General features: G+C 43.1%; 1 protein-coding gene across 1 annotated transcript in view; it reads left to right on the forward strand.

Annotated features, from left to right (window-relative positions):
• LOC123230509 (zinc finger protein 883-like) overlaps positions 1–11,646 on the forward strand; it is an 82,275-nt gene extending 70,629 nt beyond the window's left edge. Inside the window, exons 2-5 of the mRNA XM_044656646.1 lie at positions 2,817–2,915; positions 4,167–4,285; positions 7,340–7,466; positions 10,771–11,646. Of these exons, the coding sequence (XP_044512581.1) occupies positions 2,817–2,915; positions 4,167–4,285; positions 7,340–7,466; positions 10,771–11,486 (1,061 nt within the window). The 3' untranslated portion in view covers positions 11,487–11,646. The remainder of the gene's footprint in view (positions 1–2,816; positions 2,916–4,166; positions 4,286–7,339; positions 7,467–10,770) is intronic.
• Positions 11,647–18,210: the final 6,564 nt, after the last annotated feature.

Genomic DNA, 18,210 nt, shown 5'->3' on the forward strand with positions numbered 1-18,210 from the left:
TACTCCAATGATGGCGGGGTCTGGGGAGGAGCAGAGTAAAAAACCCCTCTTAAGAGCTCTCAGTGCGGGTGGACTTCAGGGAAGGAGGGAGACAATTCTCCCAAAAAGGGCCTGGGCCAGCAAAACTTTTTATCTTCTCTCCCCCAGCAAGGTCCCACCCTCCTTTCCCCATTGGCTCAGTATTTCTCAGAGACACACTTTTAACCTGTTTCCCCTTGTTATGTCCTGCCCCTTTGCCCTATGAGCTTCTACCATCTTAGGGCATGACTACTGGAGCATGTGCATGAGCCTCAGGTTGGCCCAAAGGTTCTCTCCAGGTGTCAAAACCACCAGAAACATACCTCCTGGCTCTTATCTCATCACTTCCTGTTCTTATGAGAAAGTCACACAATTGGGAAAACATTGGGCAGCAGGGGCTCAGAGGAGGGGAGGAGGGAGCACTAAGGGGAATCAGGATCAGGGGTCATGGAGAAGGGACAAGAGGGCAGGATAGGGGAGTGCCAGATCTGAATGTTCTGAATGCAGATCTATCCCAGGTAGTTACCCTGCCCTGGCCCCAAACCTCTGCACCTCCTGAATTCATACTAGAGAGAAACTTTTTAAATGTAGTGATTGTGGGAAGACAATCCAGTCAAGCTCTCGCCTTTTAGGACACAGGAGGAGCACTCATGAAGGAATAGGACATCATGAATGCAACATATTAGGGAAAGCATTCTCTCAGAAGTAGGATCTCTAATCACAGTAGAATTCACATTGGAGAGAAACTCTATGAATGCAGTGAATGCGGAAAGGCTTTTATAGAAAGCAAGATCTTACCAAACCTAATAGGATTCATACTAGAGAACAACCTTTTCAGTGCAACCTTTGTGGGAAAGGTTTTCCCTGGAGAAGATCACTGACCCAACACCAGAGAATTCATACTGGAGAGAAACCTCAAATGTTGTGAAGTGTGAATCAAACTTTCTTTGTCTATCCATTAGCAACTTTTAAACTAATCAACCAAAGCTTAAACATCCCTACTTAACACTTTGTTAGCCACCAGGTGAGAGAATTCACAAGCCACTTACTTAGAGAGCTCCACCCTTTTAACTCAGTCAGTCAGAAAGTTGTGAATTCTTTGATAAGAGTTTACACCCTCAGAGGACAAGAGGTGGATCCCACAGACACTGCCCCCTTGGCAGTGCTAGGCAATGTGGAAGCTGTGATTGGCCCCTGGGAAGAGGGGAAGAGACAGAAAAGGATTATAAAAGTCCTGAACTTCTTGGAACCTTGGCTTTGGGATTTCTCCTTTAAGCTTGGACTTGAATTTCTCCTGGGATCATAAGCTTGGATCTTCTCGTGAGTTAGTTTTTGGAGAAGGTGTTGGTCTTGGGACTTGGGCACTGGAGCAACATTTAGTGTGATAGGCTAGATATGTTCTCTACCCTCTTTTTACTTTTACTCTTTCTACATTGTCCAGAAGAGATGCCCTTCCAAGGCCTTTACCCCTCAGTGCCTGCTAGAGCCAGGGCCTGGAATCAGGGAGGCCTGTGTTCTCCCCCTGCAAGATGCTGGACAAGTCACTTTAGCCTGCTTGCCTCAATTTCCTCCTCTGTCCAATGGGTGGCAGGAGGAGAGGGCAAAGCAGCCCAGCACTCTGCCCAGAAAGCCCCAAAGGGGTCAAGAAGAGGCAGACAGGCCTGAATAGCCTGAGCCCCAGCAGCCCTGCAGACAAACACACAGACATCCACCCCCGCCCAGACTGTCCTCTGTCCATCAGGGCTCAGAGGCTGCTGCTGCCTTCTGTGGCCTCAGAAAGGGCAGGAGGAGAGTTCCTGGGCCTCTCCCCAAGCCTCTGAAGGGTCTTTGGGCCTCCTGGGTTGGGAGTGGTGCTTTAGGGCCCAGAGTACCCAGGACACCCCGAGGAATCAGCTCTGTTTTCCCCCAAATCCACTCTGGACCACCTTCCCCACAGCTCCCTGGGCTCAGGCTCTTATTCTCTGGATTCCACAGTGAGGGAAACTGAGGTAAAGTTTGAGGAAGTGCCTTGGCCAGGCTCCCCCAGCTGGGCAATGTCTGAGGCTATGTTTAAACCTAGATCTTGGGGGTTCCGGGCCAGGAGGGCAGCCCCTGAGTCACCCAGTTTCTCCAAGTGGTGATAGGGTTGGCCCCTCCTTTGAAGAGCCCTCAGTTCCCCCCAAAGCAGAAAGAGCAGCAGGATGTTCAGAGAGATCCCTGGAGGGAGAGAACCTGTGGAGTGGGGACTGGGCCTGTACTGTCAGCTGCTGCCCTCTGCCTCAGTTTCCTTCTCTGTCAGAAGGGGGGGTCCTAGCACAGAGATCCATTTATTGATCAGTCAGTCAATCAATAGGCACTTATTAGGTACCTGTTGTATGTCAGGCTCTCTCTTGAGGTACTTCTCAGGCTATACAGGAGTCAGGGCAAGGCTGGAAGGGAAATGGGGGTGGGAAGGAGTAGGCTGAGCCTCCCTCATTCCCCACAGCAATTCCTGTATAGTCTCTCCCCCACAATAGCTCTAAACCCAGGAGCTCAGGCAAAAGACTATTTCCCAGAATGCCTGTGTGGTGACTTCATGTAAGCCATGACCCTCCCCCAAGGGAGACTTTCCCAGAATGCCCAGGGTCTAACGTCATACAAGCTTTAGCAGTCTCTGGCAGTGGTAGTCATGAAGCTGTGTTTCTTGGACCTTTTTGAACCTTGGGTAAGAGGGGAAAGGAGGGAGTCAACAGACAGGATGGGGGGGGGGGGGAGGATGGCGTTCGGCGGACCCTGGGTCCCAGCTCTGGCAGCTGAGACTTTGTCCTTCCAAACTCCAGGGGACGGGGAAGCCCCAGGTGGAGCCGGTCCCTCTATGGGAGCCTCGGAGTTTGGGCGAAAGCATGTGCGCATGTGCAACCAAGAGCCCACCTGCAGGGGTGCTGAGCTGGGGTGTGAAAGTGTGTTGTGGGGGGAGGGGAGAGTCTGACTGTGTGTGGGGGGGGGATCAACAGTGGGGATCCTAGCGCCATCTTTCAGTTCCTGAATCAGAAGACACTTATTAGGCGCCTGCGGAGTGCCGGGCTCAGTCCCGAGGCACTTTCGAGAGTAAAGAAGCAAGGCAGGGCTGGGGGAGAGGGGGTGGCGGGGAATTGTGGTAGCAGGGGAGAAGGCCTCTGCTTCCAGATCTAGGGACTCCATTTCCCAGAATGCCTAGAGTCTTACATCACACAGATCTTGGCCCCTCCTCTCGTGGCACCCCAAGGCATTCTGGCAATTTCTGGTTCTCTGTCTGAGCTCCTGAAAGGCACACAGTTGTGGTTCTTGGACCTTTTCTGGGGAAGAGAGGGAGGAGAGGAGGGAGTCAGTGCGCAGGCGCAGCCCAGCTCTTTGCCCAGGCTGCGGAGACTTTCTGCTTCTGAACTCCTGGGAGGAGAAGAGACCTGTGTAGACCACTTCCAGGATTCTTAGCTTGAGGGCGGGGAAGGGGCAGGGGCTTGTGCACATGCGTAAAAAAGGCCGGGTAGGAGCCCCGGGGCCCCTGTAAATGTGTGTGTGGGGGTGTCTCAGTGTGTGTTCTTCACTTTAAAGGACCCCAGAAAACTGACGAACACGGAAGTGCCGGGGTCAGACTTAGGTGGCTTTGTCTGGACCGGAAGCCATGGTGGGGCATTGCCCTCCCCAAGGAGAGAGAAGGGGCCCCTAGCCCCGGAGCCAGGAGGCAGCTGGGGGAAGGGAGGTGCAGTCACAGGATGGGGGAGAGGTTGGTCTAGGCCCTTCCCCCGGGGGTACGTCCAAGTCAGAACTGGTAGGGGGGGTGCCCATGTCCACGTGACATGGGAGGAGCCATGCTCTCAGGCACTGAAGATATGTCAACAGGCTCTCCCCAACCCCCACCTGGGCCCCATCTCTCCCTCCAGACCTCCCTTTCTATTCCTCCGTAACCCCTCCCCCCAGCAGTCTCCCTCAATCCACCCAGTGTGGTTTCTGAATGGAATGAAGCCAAAGATGGCGGCAGAGGGGGTGGAGAGGCTTCTGCCTGGCCAGTCCGAGGCCCTTTCCAAGCCTGAGGTTCCCTGTTCCCCTCCTGTTGGGGAAGAGTGCGCATGTGCAAACAAGAGCCCTGGCCCTGAGGCCAGGGAAGGCCTTGGGAACTCTTCTGAGTTCTCTCCCTTTTTACTTCCCCACAGGCTCTAAAGAAGTCTTCCCACCTCGGGGCTCCCACCCCCTGAAAGACCCCACTCTGGCCCAAGCAGAGAGCCCAGAGCCAGAGGGAATGGCCCCCGGGACCCCGAGGCCTCCCTCCCAGGTGAGTGCAGCCCATCCCCAGCCCTGGCCAAGCTCCCCCAGGCTGGAATCCAGCAGAACTCAGACCTGTGTCTTTGCCAGGCCTTGGGGGGGGGGGGGGCACCATCACTGCTTGTCCTCAGGGGGAGCTCCAGGGCCCTCCCTGGCTGCCCCCCATCCCCTTTGTTCTGGGGTTTTCTGTCCTTGGTACCTCTGCCTGAATGATCCGGCCCAGGTTCCAGCCAGACAGGCCCAGGGGCTGTGTAGACACCCCATTCCCAGTGAGCCCAGCTCCTTCTGCTTGACTCTAAGTTCCCCTAAATAACTACATAGACCTAAAGCTTTTATTCTTCCTACGGAAGTCTTAAATATCATTAATTGCCGTAATTTCTAATACATCACCCTATATCCCTTTCAATATTGTAGCCAATATTCTATTATGCTTGATAACTTATACACAATTAGTGGAATAACCGGGTCTAACGCTTAAAAATTGTAACTGCAATTTCTTTTCAAACGATTATGTGAACCCTTGTTTTATGATCAATAATATAAAGGCAATAAAACAATTTTCCTTTCAATATGTATAAGATAAGTCGTAGAAAATCAAACAAAAGGTGGGCCTATAAAAGTTTCTTGCAAAAGATGAGATTTAAGTCCAGTGCACTCAGGAGACAGAGACTAGTGAGGACAGTAGTGAAAGCTGGGGGGTAGAGGCAGAGGAGCCCCAGAAAATGCAACGTCCAGAGATGGAGAATCTCCAATGGGGAACAAGAAAGAGCCCAGTGTCACTGGATTCTTAGAGTATAAAAAGGAATAAGGGGAGAGCGAAGGAGAGTAAAGGGGAAGTTCTCAGGCTGCCCAAGTAGGATATCAAACCCTGGGGTGGTTTAGATGCCTGGGAAGAGTCTAGCCTGAGGAAGGCTTATTGTGGTGGCAGTGGCATTCCAGATAATAGAGGGCAGGGTTTGAGGTGGAGAGACAGGTAGGGTCCTGAGGTCCTGGCCTTGCGTGCCAGTGGCGGATATCCCTGATCTCAGGACTTCATAGACAGAGCAGTTAAAGCAGTGAGGACCATCAGGAACAACCCAGGGTAGATGAGTTCCAAACAAGAAGCTGTCTGCTCTCCTTGGAACTGAGCTCTCTTCATTCTTCTCTTTGAGCCCAGATTTCTCTGTTTTCCTTTGGGCCTGAAATCTTTCTGCCTTCTGGTTCTAAGTATATTTGAATGAGTACTGTTTGCTATCCCTGCTAGTAGTGGTGATTGCTTTTGCCACTGGACCTCATCTTTCTTGTCTGAACTCTTTGAATGTCCTTCAAATATATCAGGAGCAATTCTCCCTCGTAGACCTGGCTCCAGGGCTGCTACTGCTGTGGGAGAGTGAGTTTTGTTGTATGAGAGGGAATGTTGGTTCTGGCCCAAAGAACTGTGTCTCAGACATATTCCTACCAAGACATGATGGTGTCAGTTGAAGGATATTCCACATAGTGTCTCCATGAGGATGGACAAAGTCATTACAGGGCATGGAATAGCCCCTAGATGGGTATAGAGGACAGTGGAATGGCCTCTGTAAAGTTCTAGGTTTCTAGATTATAATGAGGAACTGGGGAATTGTGTCTTCCTATGCCTGGAAACTCAGCCTTTCCTCAGACTATTCCTCCCCTTGATATCCCAGAAGTATTCCAGGCTGAAAAATAGGGAATGGATCAGGAAGGGGTGAAATAGAAGAGTATAAAATATATAAAGCTGAAAAATAGGGAATGGATCAGGAAGAGGTGAAATAGAAGAGTATAAAATATATAGAGAGATTAGGACAAGAGTCAGAGAAAGAGAAGTGACCTTGCTAAAGGAGAGAACTACCTTTTTTTTTTTTAACTTTTAGGTCATTCACCCCTAGTCTGTTCCATTGATCCACCTTTCTTCCTCTTAGCCAGTACCATGTTGTTTTGATGACTACTGCTTTATAGTACAGTTTAAGATCTGGTACTGCTAAGCCACCGTCATTTACATTTTTTTCATTACTTCCCTTGATATTCTTTATCTTTTGTTCTTCTAGATGAACTTTGTTATAATTTTCTCTAATTTTTTTTAAAAAGTGTTTTGGTAGTTTGATAGGTATGGGCAATGACTAATTAATTTAGGTAGGATTGCCATTTTTATTATATTAGTTCATGTTTTAGATTTTGTAGAGTGTCAACTGACCCCATTAAATAACAAGTCAATACATAAATTATTTATAATGAAGAAATTGTGCCTCTTGAGAATTCCAATCATTACATTGTCAGTATCTTTCTTTTGAATTAGCTCAATCACCAAAATACCATATTTTAAAAAGGTGGAACACCCCTTTTCCTCATCATACTTATTCTTCTTTCCATGTAACTAAATGTAAAATGACTGAATATATTCCACTAATAAATGGCATTTATCATAAAACAAAGACAAAACGTCATAAGTGGTTCATCAAACTCTCAATATAACATGAGACTGGACTTCTTCACTTAGGTAGAATCAGACTCTGATCCCATATAAACTATGCAATCCTCTTTATGCTTTCATCTAAATAAGAGTATTTTAACCTTTTAGGAAGTTAAGAAGAGAATTCCTTTTTCTTTGTTTTCTATTCATTGATCACTGGTAATATTTTTTCCCTAAAATACACAGTACATGCTACCTTCTCAGAAATTCTTCAAAAAAATATTCTTACCAGATCAACTCTGATACTTATGATGAGGAGGAATTTCAGATCACCTTCTCTCTTCCCCTCCACAGAATCTCATACTTCACTCAGAGAGCACTTCTCATCTCCCTGATTTCTACAGGGGAAGGCATTTCAGAGTAACACACTTGTCTTGGTTTTACTCTTCACAACATGATTCTTACTTCAGACGCAGAATGCCTTTGTCATTATTCCATTTGGTTCTGAATGACTGCTCTTTGGTGCTGGCTCTGACAGTCTTCAAGGTTAGGAGTTTGGGTAAATTCCCTTGTGTGCTTCAGTTTCCTCCAGTCAGTGGATGAGGGCTGTACCAGATGATCTCTGAGCTCTAAATCTTGTGACTTTGGCTGGTTTAGGGGTCAGTAACATTCAAGGATGTGGCTGTGGACTTCACCCAGGAGGAGTGGTCCCTTTTGGACCCTTCTCAGAAAGCGCTGTACCTGGAGGTCATGCTGGAGAATATGTTGAATCTACTCTCTGTGGGTAAGGACCATTTCCTCTGTTAACACTGAATCTGCCATTAAGAGAATGTCTTTATTTTGAGCCTGATGTACAGGATTTTGAGCCTTTGTCAATGATTAAAAAAGCCAAAGTGCTGATCTCTGCCCAGGTATCTCCTTGTGGCAGCTTTTCATTTAAAAAAAAAATTCTTTGAATTATGTGATGGGAAGCTGAGACTTTACTTTCTTGACCCTAACATTATTTTTCCTCTGTTTTGGATAGCATAAGGTGAAAACTTAAACCATTGTTACCGATTTATATTCCTGAAACTAATCTCAAAAGTCATCTAGTCCTGCCCCTAATTATGCCTGAAATTTGTGGACAAATCCTCTGTTTATATCCAGGTACCTTTTCTTTGAAGATGGATATTAAATGGGACCCTCTACCTGCTAAGGCAGCCCCTTCCCCTTTGGGCTGGGTCTGGTCTTTAGAAAGTATGTTCATAATAATACTATTAAGTGTTAATAGGAGAGGTGAAGCCAAGAATTTAGCAAAGCAGAAGCAAAAGCTGAGAATGTCAAAGCAACCTTAAAACGTACTTTTTAAATGACTAAAATCACAGAACAAACATAGGTAAGAGTGAAGTGGCTCTCCTGAGGAAAACAACTTGAAAATTAGACTGAAAGGGTGTATTTTGAGGGATAAGGAGGGAACTGGAAGTAAAACTGCACACAGAAGAGTGATAAAAACAGGGACTTGGCCAACAATATCCTGCTAATATCTGGGCTCCTATGAGGGTCTTGAGAAATTCTTGTTGGAGTAAGGAGGAGTAGAGGATCTTAAGAAGGTCAGCCAAATCAAAAGGACCACTGACATATATAATATAATATAAGAAATAATATAATATAATATACGGAATAATATAAGGGAGGGGGAATAGGGAGAGTAATTAAAAAGCCCTATATAGAAGTAGGAGGATATAAGAAGGTGGTGATACGGAGGGGAATAAAATAAGGGAGAGGAAATGGGGGGAGTGATTAAAGGGGAACCATGTGGACAGACAGCTAAAAGAGAGAGTATATGATCAAAAGAGGAAAAGAAGATGAAAGGAATTACAGAGATGATAATAATAACTGCAATTATAAATGAGGTGAACTCCCCCATGAAATGGAAGTAGAAGACAGAGTGCATTAAAATATTCTATGAGACATTTTTTACAAGAAACATATTTGACATACACAAGTAGACATATACAGTAAGGTAAGGGGATTCTTATTTCTATAACAATATGGGAATAAAATTTTTAAAAGTATAAAAATATAGCTCATAGCTCCTCATTCTGCCTAGTCTTGTGAGTTTATTCTTATTCCTCCTTCATTCTCTCTTCAAATCGCAGGCCAGATGATAGGAATGGAATGGAAGGGAATAAACATTCAAATTACCTGCTCTTTGTCCTCTACTGGGTAAATGAGTTCATAATTATCATTTATTTTACAATATCCCTGTAAGTCTTATTGTCTTTAACTCATAGTTGAGGCAATCTGAAGTGAAATAACTTGCCCAGGGGCACCCACTTACCATCTGTTCGAAGCTGGATTAAATTTGCTTTTCTGACTCCAAGTTCTGATCTCTTACCCCTTCACTACCAGCTGCCTTTAATTTCTAGATAATGGAGGTTGTAGATTGTGCCTCTCCTTCTTAACAAGAGGTAAATAAAAATGGAATTTTCTGATTGCAAATGGTTTCCATAATCTCTGTCCTGCAGATGTCCTAACAGTAAACACATCAGAAACCATTCTGTAGACCTTTTTTGCTTGCCCCCATTCCTTTAAGAGAACTATTTTTTTTTAAATCTCCTAATCACTTCTTTCTTATGCCCAGGGCTTCCAGTTCCTAGAGAAAATTTTATCTCTTGTTTTAAGCAAGGGAGAGCACCAAGTCTGCTAGAGCAAAAAGACCCAAGGAGCTCCTGTCCAGGTGAGTAAAATGAAAGTAGGTGTATAAGGGCTGTTATCCCAAAAGGCATTTATCTGTTGTGGTGAAGGGCATGCTAGACTTGGGACCTGGCAAACCAACACTGAATCATGCTTTTCATTTCCTGAGAAATGGATGTTAAAACTCAGTATAGAGCATAAGACGTAATTTATGGTAGATAGTAAAATAAGATGATTATTTAGTATGTCTGCACTTAATGGCATACAATCTTTATATCTGTAGAGTAAAGAAGACATTCTACTTTGAGAATTATCACATGGGAATTAAAAAGTATGAAGTTTTTTTTTCTGTTTAGCATACAAAATTTCTCAAGAATGACCATTTGATAGTGCATCCAAAATTATGAGAACAGAATATCTGAAAGCTTACCTGAGATTCACAAAATTATAAGACTAATGGACAAATGACTTTTTAGAAAAGATAGAAAGGGCAATGGACAAAGGACAATACTTCAGACAAAGTATACTCAGGTACAGGGTTTTGAGTTTATAGCCTAGTTGCAAGAAAGTTGGTCAGGTCTTTCCTCCATTCTTATGAATTCCAAAGTATGATGAGAATATCGGGCCTGCCTATGTCACATGTCTATTTTGAGGTTTCATTGTAATTATATATGAAAGTCTTTCTAAAAGCATCCATCTTGCACATATGACCAAATGATCTATCCAAAGACTGGTGCTGCTCATTTCAGTTTGAAAGCTCCTTTTTGACTGGAGAAATAGAATAAAAATCAGTTTCCTTTCTGGTATAAGAGGAAAGCACTTATATTTCTCTCTCTCTGTGTGTGTGTCCTCTGTCTTTCTGTGTTTATATCATTATTTGTTTTCTTCAGCAGTAGATTTTGAAATGAAGGAGATGTCTACAAAGCTGAGCCTTTTTGTGGAAGGATATGGCTTTCAAAGATGCACAAATGAGGGCCCTCATGATTTCATTTTGAGAGAAATCTCTGACTCTACTATCAAGGCAAATAAAATTCCAAGGAATGACTGTGAATGTGATGAAACTGCAGAGAAATTCAGCCAACATTCAAGCCTAACTCAGTATAGTAAATTGACCTCAGGAAATAACGGTTGTCTGGATAATGAGTATGGGAAATGCTCTTCTGAAGATGTAGGACTTGTTCATTCACCTGAAAAACCTGAAATGCCCATGTATCAAGGTAACGTAGGAGGAATGGATTTTGGCCAGAGCTCAGACCTTATTAGACATTCAAAAAGTAAACGTCTAGAGATGTATTCTGCAAGTGATAAAGGTGGAAGACCTTTCTGTCAGAACTCTGAGGTTGCTGTACATCAGAAAATCCACAATAGAGAGAAACCTTATGAATGTAAACAATGTGGAAATGCTTTTACAGAGAGAGCATCTCTTTCTGTGCATAAGAGAATTCACACTGGAGAGAAACCTTATAAATGTAAACAATGTGGAAAGGCTTTCACACAGAAGGGCACTCTTGATGCACATCAGAGAATCCACACTGGAGAGAAACCTTATGAATGTAAACACTGTGGAAAGGCTTTTACAATGAGTTGTCATCTTGTTGCACATCAGAGAATACACACTGGAGAGAAACCTTATGAATGTAAACAGTGTGGAAAGGCTTTTACAATTAGAGTCTCTCTTACTGCACATCAGAGAATCCACAGTGGAGAAAAACCTTATGAATGTAAACAGTGTGGAAAGGCTTTCAAAGAGAGAGGCCATCTTGCTATACATAAGAGAGTCCACAGTGGAGAGAAACCTTATGAATGTAAAGAGTGTGGAAAGACTTTCACACAGAGGGGCTCTCTTGGTAAACATCAGAGAATCCATACTGGAGAGAAACCTTATGAATGTAAATACTGTGGAAAGGCTTTTGCAACGAGGAGCAATCTTGCTTCCCATCAGAGAACCCACACTGGAGAGAAACCTTATGAATGTAAACACTGTGGAAAGGCTTTTACAGTAAGGGACCATCTTACTGCACATCAGAGAATCCACACTGGAGAGAAACCTTATGAATGTAAAGACTGTGGAAAGATTTTTACATGGAAAGTCTCTCTTTCTAATCATGAGAGAAAGCACACTGGATAGAAACATTGTTGTATGAGATAAAATCTTGCATTATTCTCCAGGATACATTATTTAGTATTAGTAATTTTGATTGGCAATTTTCTATAGAAAATTAGAGAGGGGACAGCTAGGTGACTGAGTGGATTGAAAGCCAGGCCTAGATATGGGAGGCCCTATGTTCAAATCTGATCTCAGACACTTCTTAGCTTTGTGATCCTGGGTAAGTCACTTAACCCCCATTTCCTAGTCCTTACTGCTCTTATGCCTTAGAACCAATACACAGTATTGATTCTAAGATGGAAGGTAAAGTTTAAGAAAAAAAAAAGAAAGTTAGTGAAGGTTTGGTGCCCTTCAGAAGGGAGATACTAATCTCTCCTTATGAAGAGTACAGAAATCCCCATCCCCAAGCAACTGTTTTAATATATAGATACACCTTCCTTTCACTCTTTTCTAATGCGGCCCAAACTTCCCAGGATCCTGAGTTCTCCTCTGACATGAGTGGAAGCAGCCTCCTTGTACTGGCTGAGTAGCCAGAACATGCTGTGTCTTATTTTTTATTAATTTATTTAAACCCTTACCTTCTGTCTTAGAATCAATATTGTGTATTGGTTCCAAGACAGCAGAGAGGTAAGGGCTAGGCAATGGGGGTTAAGTGACTTGTCCAGGGGTCCATAGCTAGGAAGTATCTGAGGGAAGATTTGAACCTAGGACCTCTTATCTCTAGGCTTGGCTCTCAATCCACTGAGCCACCCAGCTGCCTCCATGTTGTGTCTTTTTAAAGTGCCAAACTGAGAAAGTCACTATTCCATTTTTTTCCAGAGGATGAAGATCAGTTCTAATTCATCCACATTTGAAGTGCCATAAATTGAATTGGAAAGAAGAAATAATTTCCCTCTTCTCTCTCCTTTTGTTCTATGACTTTGAGAAATTTGTACTGAGGTGTTTCTATTTCTTTTTTGTTTCATTTGTTCTTCTCAGTTTAAATGGCAGTAATCACCATTGAACTTCCAAGGAATTGGAGTCATAGTGATATTGAAGCCAAGATTCCAGGCAGAATGATAGAACCAGCTTCCTAACAATATGAGGAAACTGTAGAAATATTCATTGCTCTACTTTTATCCAAAAATCACTGGTGCTCTGATCTTCCAAGCTCAGTACCATGATCCATTGTTGTAGCTACTAAAGCCAGAAGAATCTTAAGTGGGGTGAATTACCCCATAGAACCCCAAGAGAGGGATAGTTAGGGCAGTTAAGAATGTCAGTATAAAAGCAGAACCCCAAGCTTGAGTGAATGGGGAAAGGGTGCTGGGTGGATGAGGTAGTGGGATTACTACTTCTTTTTGAAACCTAACATAACTCTGACCTAAGGAGTTTGGTGAAATATAGCTATTTACCTGTATAGGCAATCAATAAGACTGCCTCATACAGATCCTAACTTAGATTACTGCTGCAATCAAATCCAGCTAGTGGTATCTCAACAAAACCTGTTATTCCTAGTTAATATAGAGAAACAGATTAGCTTGTGAGGTAGTTAGGGAAAGAAGATCTCTGTTGGAGCTTTCCCCATTAGGGAGGGGAAGCTGTCCTGATAACATCAAAAATACTTAGACTTTCCCTCTTGCCTGTACATACCATCTACCCCAAACCCTCCAAGTTATTAAACCCTTGTTTTAGTTAAGTCAGTGGGTGTGAGAATTCTTTAACTTAAATTATTTAGGCCTGAATAATATACATTACCTAAGCCAACCTCCATCTTGCTTGCCTGAGAGGCAGTTAATATCCTGAGAAAAAGGAATCATCTTTGAAGATATCCTGAACTAATTAACCATCCTTGTTTAGGGTATAAATCTCAAAGAGCTAAAGTCACCAATTTCCTGTGAAGTTATTCTTGTATGATATCAAGTTCAGCCTTGGAAAAGCTTGTCAGATAAGCAGCCATACTGGTCCATAAACATTTTCAGTTAGACCAACTCCCAGAGTCTTGAACTGCCACAGGGAGGTGGGAGTTGGAGTTCTGTCTACTTGGTTCCCTTCCTTAGCTTGAGGCTTGAGTTTCCAGCCAGGGCTCTGGGCCTTCAAGCTGCATTTTTATAATTTGGCCAGCCAGCCTAGGTTTCTGAACCTAAGTAACTAATTAACACATAGTTTATTCTCTGGGAAGGATGATGTTCATAGTAGTGAGCAGTACTCTTCTGCTTTATAGCCTTTGGGAGGAGTTTTATAATTTGTGGTTCATTTTGATACCCCAGTATTTGCTGGAGTTATCAGTATTTGGCAAGTTATGGCTTTCATACCAACTGTAGGGGCACTTATTGTCACTATTTCAAACCTACTGGGCTGTTAGGAAGTTAACTAAGCATACATTTGGCAAGACTGAAGATACCACCCAAGTCACTAAGGCATTAAAGCAACAGATAAAAGAAGCTATTGAAATAAGCAGCAGTTAAGGGAAGTCAAAGAAGTGGATGCCCAGACTATTTTAAAACTGGAACTGATTGAAAGGGCTAACCAGGATAAAGCCACAGACAAATCTGAGAATAGCAATGATGAAAAGGCACAGGGGGCTGAGGCTGCTGTCACCATTCTCCGGATCGGTGACCACACCGTAGGTCTGTCTTATTCTGGGATCCTACATGTTAAGGGTTACAAGCTGTTCTCTGGGGGGCGAGGGGGTTGGGAAACTTGGAGAGCCTGAATAGGGAGATTCCCACAGTATTATTTGGACCCCCATAAGTCAATAAAAGAATTCCGAAGGGCGATTCATCTTTATAATCCCACCTTTGAAGATGTTGAACTACTTTTGACTGAGTTTTATACCCCCAAGTGAGAACAAAATTTCTGGCAGAAACTAGGAGCAACCCCAATTCACATCCAGAACAGCACCAAGACCTTGAGCTTTCATCCCATGCCAACATGGCCTACTCATGGCATTGCAGAGAAGATTTAGCTAAGGCTATGAGGATTCATGCACATTGTTCAGACTCATGGGACACATTTGAGAAACTGAGGGGGGAAGATGAACAGCCAAGTATCTATTTTGATAGTCTCGTGGAAGCTGGAGAGACCATTCTTGGCTTTAGGGATATGAGCAAAAACAACATTCAACATATTAGGAGGCAATTTATAAAGGGCAGTGCAATTCCCATCTAAATGTACTTTTGGTTGAATTGCCTGGGGTGGGAATACCTATCTATAGAAGACCCGAGGAAGACAGCTTTTTATGTGCATGAATCCAGATACAAAGAGCCATCAAAGAACAGTGATAAGGAAAAGGATACCATCATTGTCGACTTGAGAAAGCAACTCAAGGAGGCAAAAAGAAATTGAGGTTAAAAATATGACATTACAGACACAAAACCAGAGAAGCCAGATTAGACAATGGCGATCCTACAATAATAACAATGTCAAGAGATGTTTGTTGTGTCGAAAACTGGTCCACATTGTGCAGGATTGTTGCTACAAAGCACAAATCAACTTTAACAACCACAACAACTATAGTAGTAACAAAAGGGAAAACAACTATTATAATTCCCAGTTCAACGACAACAAGGACAATAACAATATAGTAATAGTGTGAAATCAAGGTGTTGTGACCACAACTGCTCCAACTAATAATTCCCCAAGTTTGTCTAAAATAGAAGAGTATGTGGTTCAAGGAGCAAGGCCACACACTAGCTTATGAACCGAGGAAGCAGCATTAATAATAAGGCAAAAGACAAGAGCCATGGCAGTGATGAAGCAGGGAAAAGTAAAAAAGAGGAGCTGGGAAATGCATTAATAAGTAATGGGCTTGCTGATGCAAAACATGATTATACTGAAAACATCAAAGAATTGCAAATGGAAAATGATATTGAAATGAAGGAAAGAATCTATGGAATGGAAAGCAGTGATTTAAGAATTGATGATGGAAAAGTACTTGCACCTACACAAAACCTTGACTTACACTTAATGGAATTAGCACTGATCAATCCTGATAACATTGCAAAAGATACACCATTGAAAACATCAAATACTAGCATTCAACCTTTACCATCATTGAATATATCGGTTTCAAATGTGCTGCAACATGATACATCAATGGCTATTAAGACTGGATCATTTGAATCAAGCAGTAGTAAAGCAATGCAAAAAACAAAAGAACTGAATGTAACTGGGTGTTTTAATATGGATCTCATAAAGAAAGACATTGTCAATAAGGGAGGTGAACTCCTGCAGACCAATGGGAAGAAAAGTGCAAAAGTGTCAGACACAGGCACAAACTTCTCTTCTTTGGTAGCTAGAAAAGCTGAAAAGGAAAGGGAAAAGGCTAGCTGCTGCAAAAGCAAAGAGACTTTGAAACTGGATCCAAGAGCTGAAGAATTTTTACTAAGATCAGCTTTTCAGGGAGATTTAAATCAAAACCTGTCACAGTTTCAAGTCTGTGCCACTGCAGAGAGGGATGTCTTTGGAGTAAACTCTGAGTTCATGCATTTAGAGTTATTCCAGGTAACAACTGTCAGTACCCAAGAGAGAAACACAATTCCACAAATAGGAACAAAGGAGACATCTGAAGCAGTAACTTTGTTTCCTATGCAAAGAACAAGTGATGTTAAGTTTCCTACTACTGATGTGGGGTCTATGAGTCATGCACAAAAAATAGGCATGGGCTCACAGAATTGGTATGTGATCAAGTACTAGCAACACATTCCCAATTCAAAAGTAGAATTTCCTCTAATGCAAACTTCTCCTGAATCTAACTTTGCAGATATCAATCAAAGTGTGTTCAGGGAAGAGCAAGACACTTTACCTTACTCTTGGTCTGAGACCAGTGAAATACAGAATAACAGCGATATGCCCATTAGCAACTTTTCTGCACCAAGGTGCACTATAGGAACAAAGACAGGAGCACAGAAAATGCACATAGCATCCAATTTTGAAGGGGACACATTTCCATTGCAACCAAGGAGTCCTGAGTCAGTGCAAGCAGAAGCCCAAGAGCAAAATGGATGGGGCTTAGGCTGCATTGACACTGGGGCACCGCTGATACCTGTCAAATCAAAACACTAATGACAAAGAGCCTTTAGTGATGGTGAAGATAGGTGAACAAATCTACCCAGCTCTGATTGACACGAGGGCTACCAGATATGTGCTAAAATCAGCACCAGAAGAGTGCATTTTAATGGGGTCTGTGACAGTAAAAGGACCCACAGGGCAAATAGAGACCATGGCTAAGCTAAGGTAAAAAATGGTGAAGATTGGTCCAATGAGTTTAGGACACACATTTGATACCCAGATGCCCATCATCCTTCTTGGATGAGATTTTCTCTGTAAACTTGGGGCAATGATTCAATGTGCCAAGACAGGCCAGATCTTTCTACATCTTCCGAGTTTCTCAAACACCATCCATTACTGTCCCTTGAGCAAGTGGATGTTGATGAAGAAGAACATTATGGGAGAAGTATCTTTGAGATCCCCAAGGATATCCCAGACAAAATTTGGGCAAAACACTCCACTGATGTAGGGATTTTGAAATCAGCAACACCTGTCAAGATTGAAGTGAAAGAGGACACTCCACCTAGAATCCCTCAATACAGATTGAGCAAAGAAGCCACAGAGAGTATCAGGCCAGTCATACAGAGCCTATTGGAGCAGGGCATTCTGATCTACACCATTTCTGAGTATAATACACCCATAATGCCAATCAAAAAGCCCAGAAAAAATGTGAATGGCAACACACAGTGGCGATTTGTTGAGATTTGAGGGCAGTTAACAACTTTGTCAAGAAAGGTCATGCAGTGGTACCAAGTCCAGCTGGAATTATTGCATAGATACCCAGCAATGCAACATGGTTCATGGTAATTGACCTCTGCTGTGCATATTTCATAGTGCCCCTGCATGCAGACAGCCAGAAACTATTCGCATTCTCCTGGGAAGGAAAACATCTGTTGGATGCGAATTCCACAGGAATTCTCAGAGAGTGCGAATATCTTTTGCCAAATCCTGAAGAGAGACCTTGAATCAGTCATTTTCACTGTTAGCAAGCTAGTGCATTATGTTGAAGATCTTTTGCTTATGTCACCAAATACTCGTATCTGTCAGAGGGACAGTGCATATTTGCTGAAAGAGCTATGCAAAAGAGGGCACAAGGTCTCAAAAGTCAAATTGCAATGGGCCATGTCAAACATTGAATGTCTTGGCTTTGTGATAGAAAAAGGCACAAGAAGCATCTCCCAAAAGAGTTGCAGATATACAGAAACTGAGCATGCCTAAGAGCAAGAAGCAGCTCTGTGCAATCCTAGGAGTGATGGGGTACTGTAGGCAGTGGATACCTGGTTTTAGTCTGATCTCTAAACCTCTGACAGACTTGACTAGGAACACTGTCTCAGAACCCCTGAAACTCACGCAGGAGCACAAGCATGCAATAGGAAAAACTCAAGACAACTATATTGACAGCCCCTGCACTTGGAATTCCTGACCATGCAAAACCATTTCACCTGTTTGTACATGAGGACAAGCGAATAGCTAGTGCAATTCACACAAAAGATATTTACTGTTCCCTAGACACACTTTTGCTGATGGAGAAGCTAGAAGGTCATCAACAAAGTGTATCAGTTGCTATCTTTAAAATAGATATTCTTTAGGTCTTTAGGATTTGGGAAAAGAGGGAATGACTTTCATAGTAACCTTGATGTAAATGGGTCCAAGAATAAAGATTTCCTTGCCATGTAAATGCAAATATGTTTTGTGAGTCCTTGTGTGTGGGTAT

This window comes from Gracilinanus agilis, chromosome 1, assembly GCF_016433145.1.
Source record: "Gracilinanus agilis isolate LMUSP501 chromosome 1, AgileGrace, whole genome shotgun sequence".
In the NCBI taxonomy this organism is placed as follows: Eukaryota; Metazoa; Chordata; class Mammalia; order Didelphimorphia; family Didelphidae; genus Gracilinanus; species Gracilinanus agilis.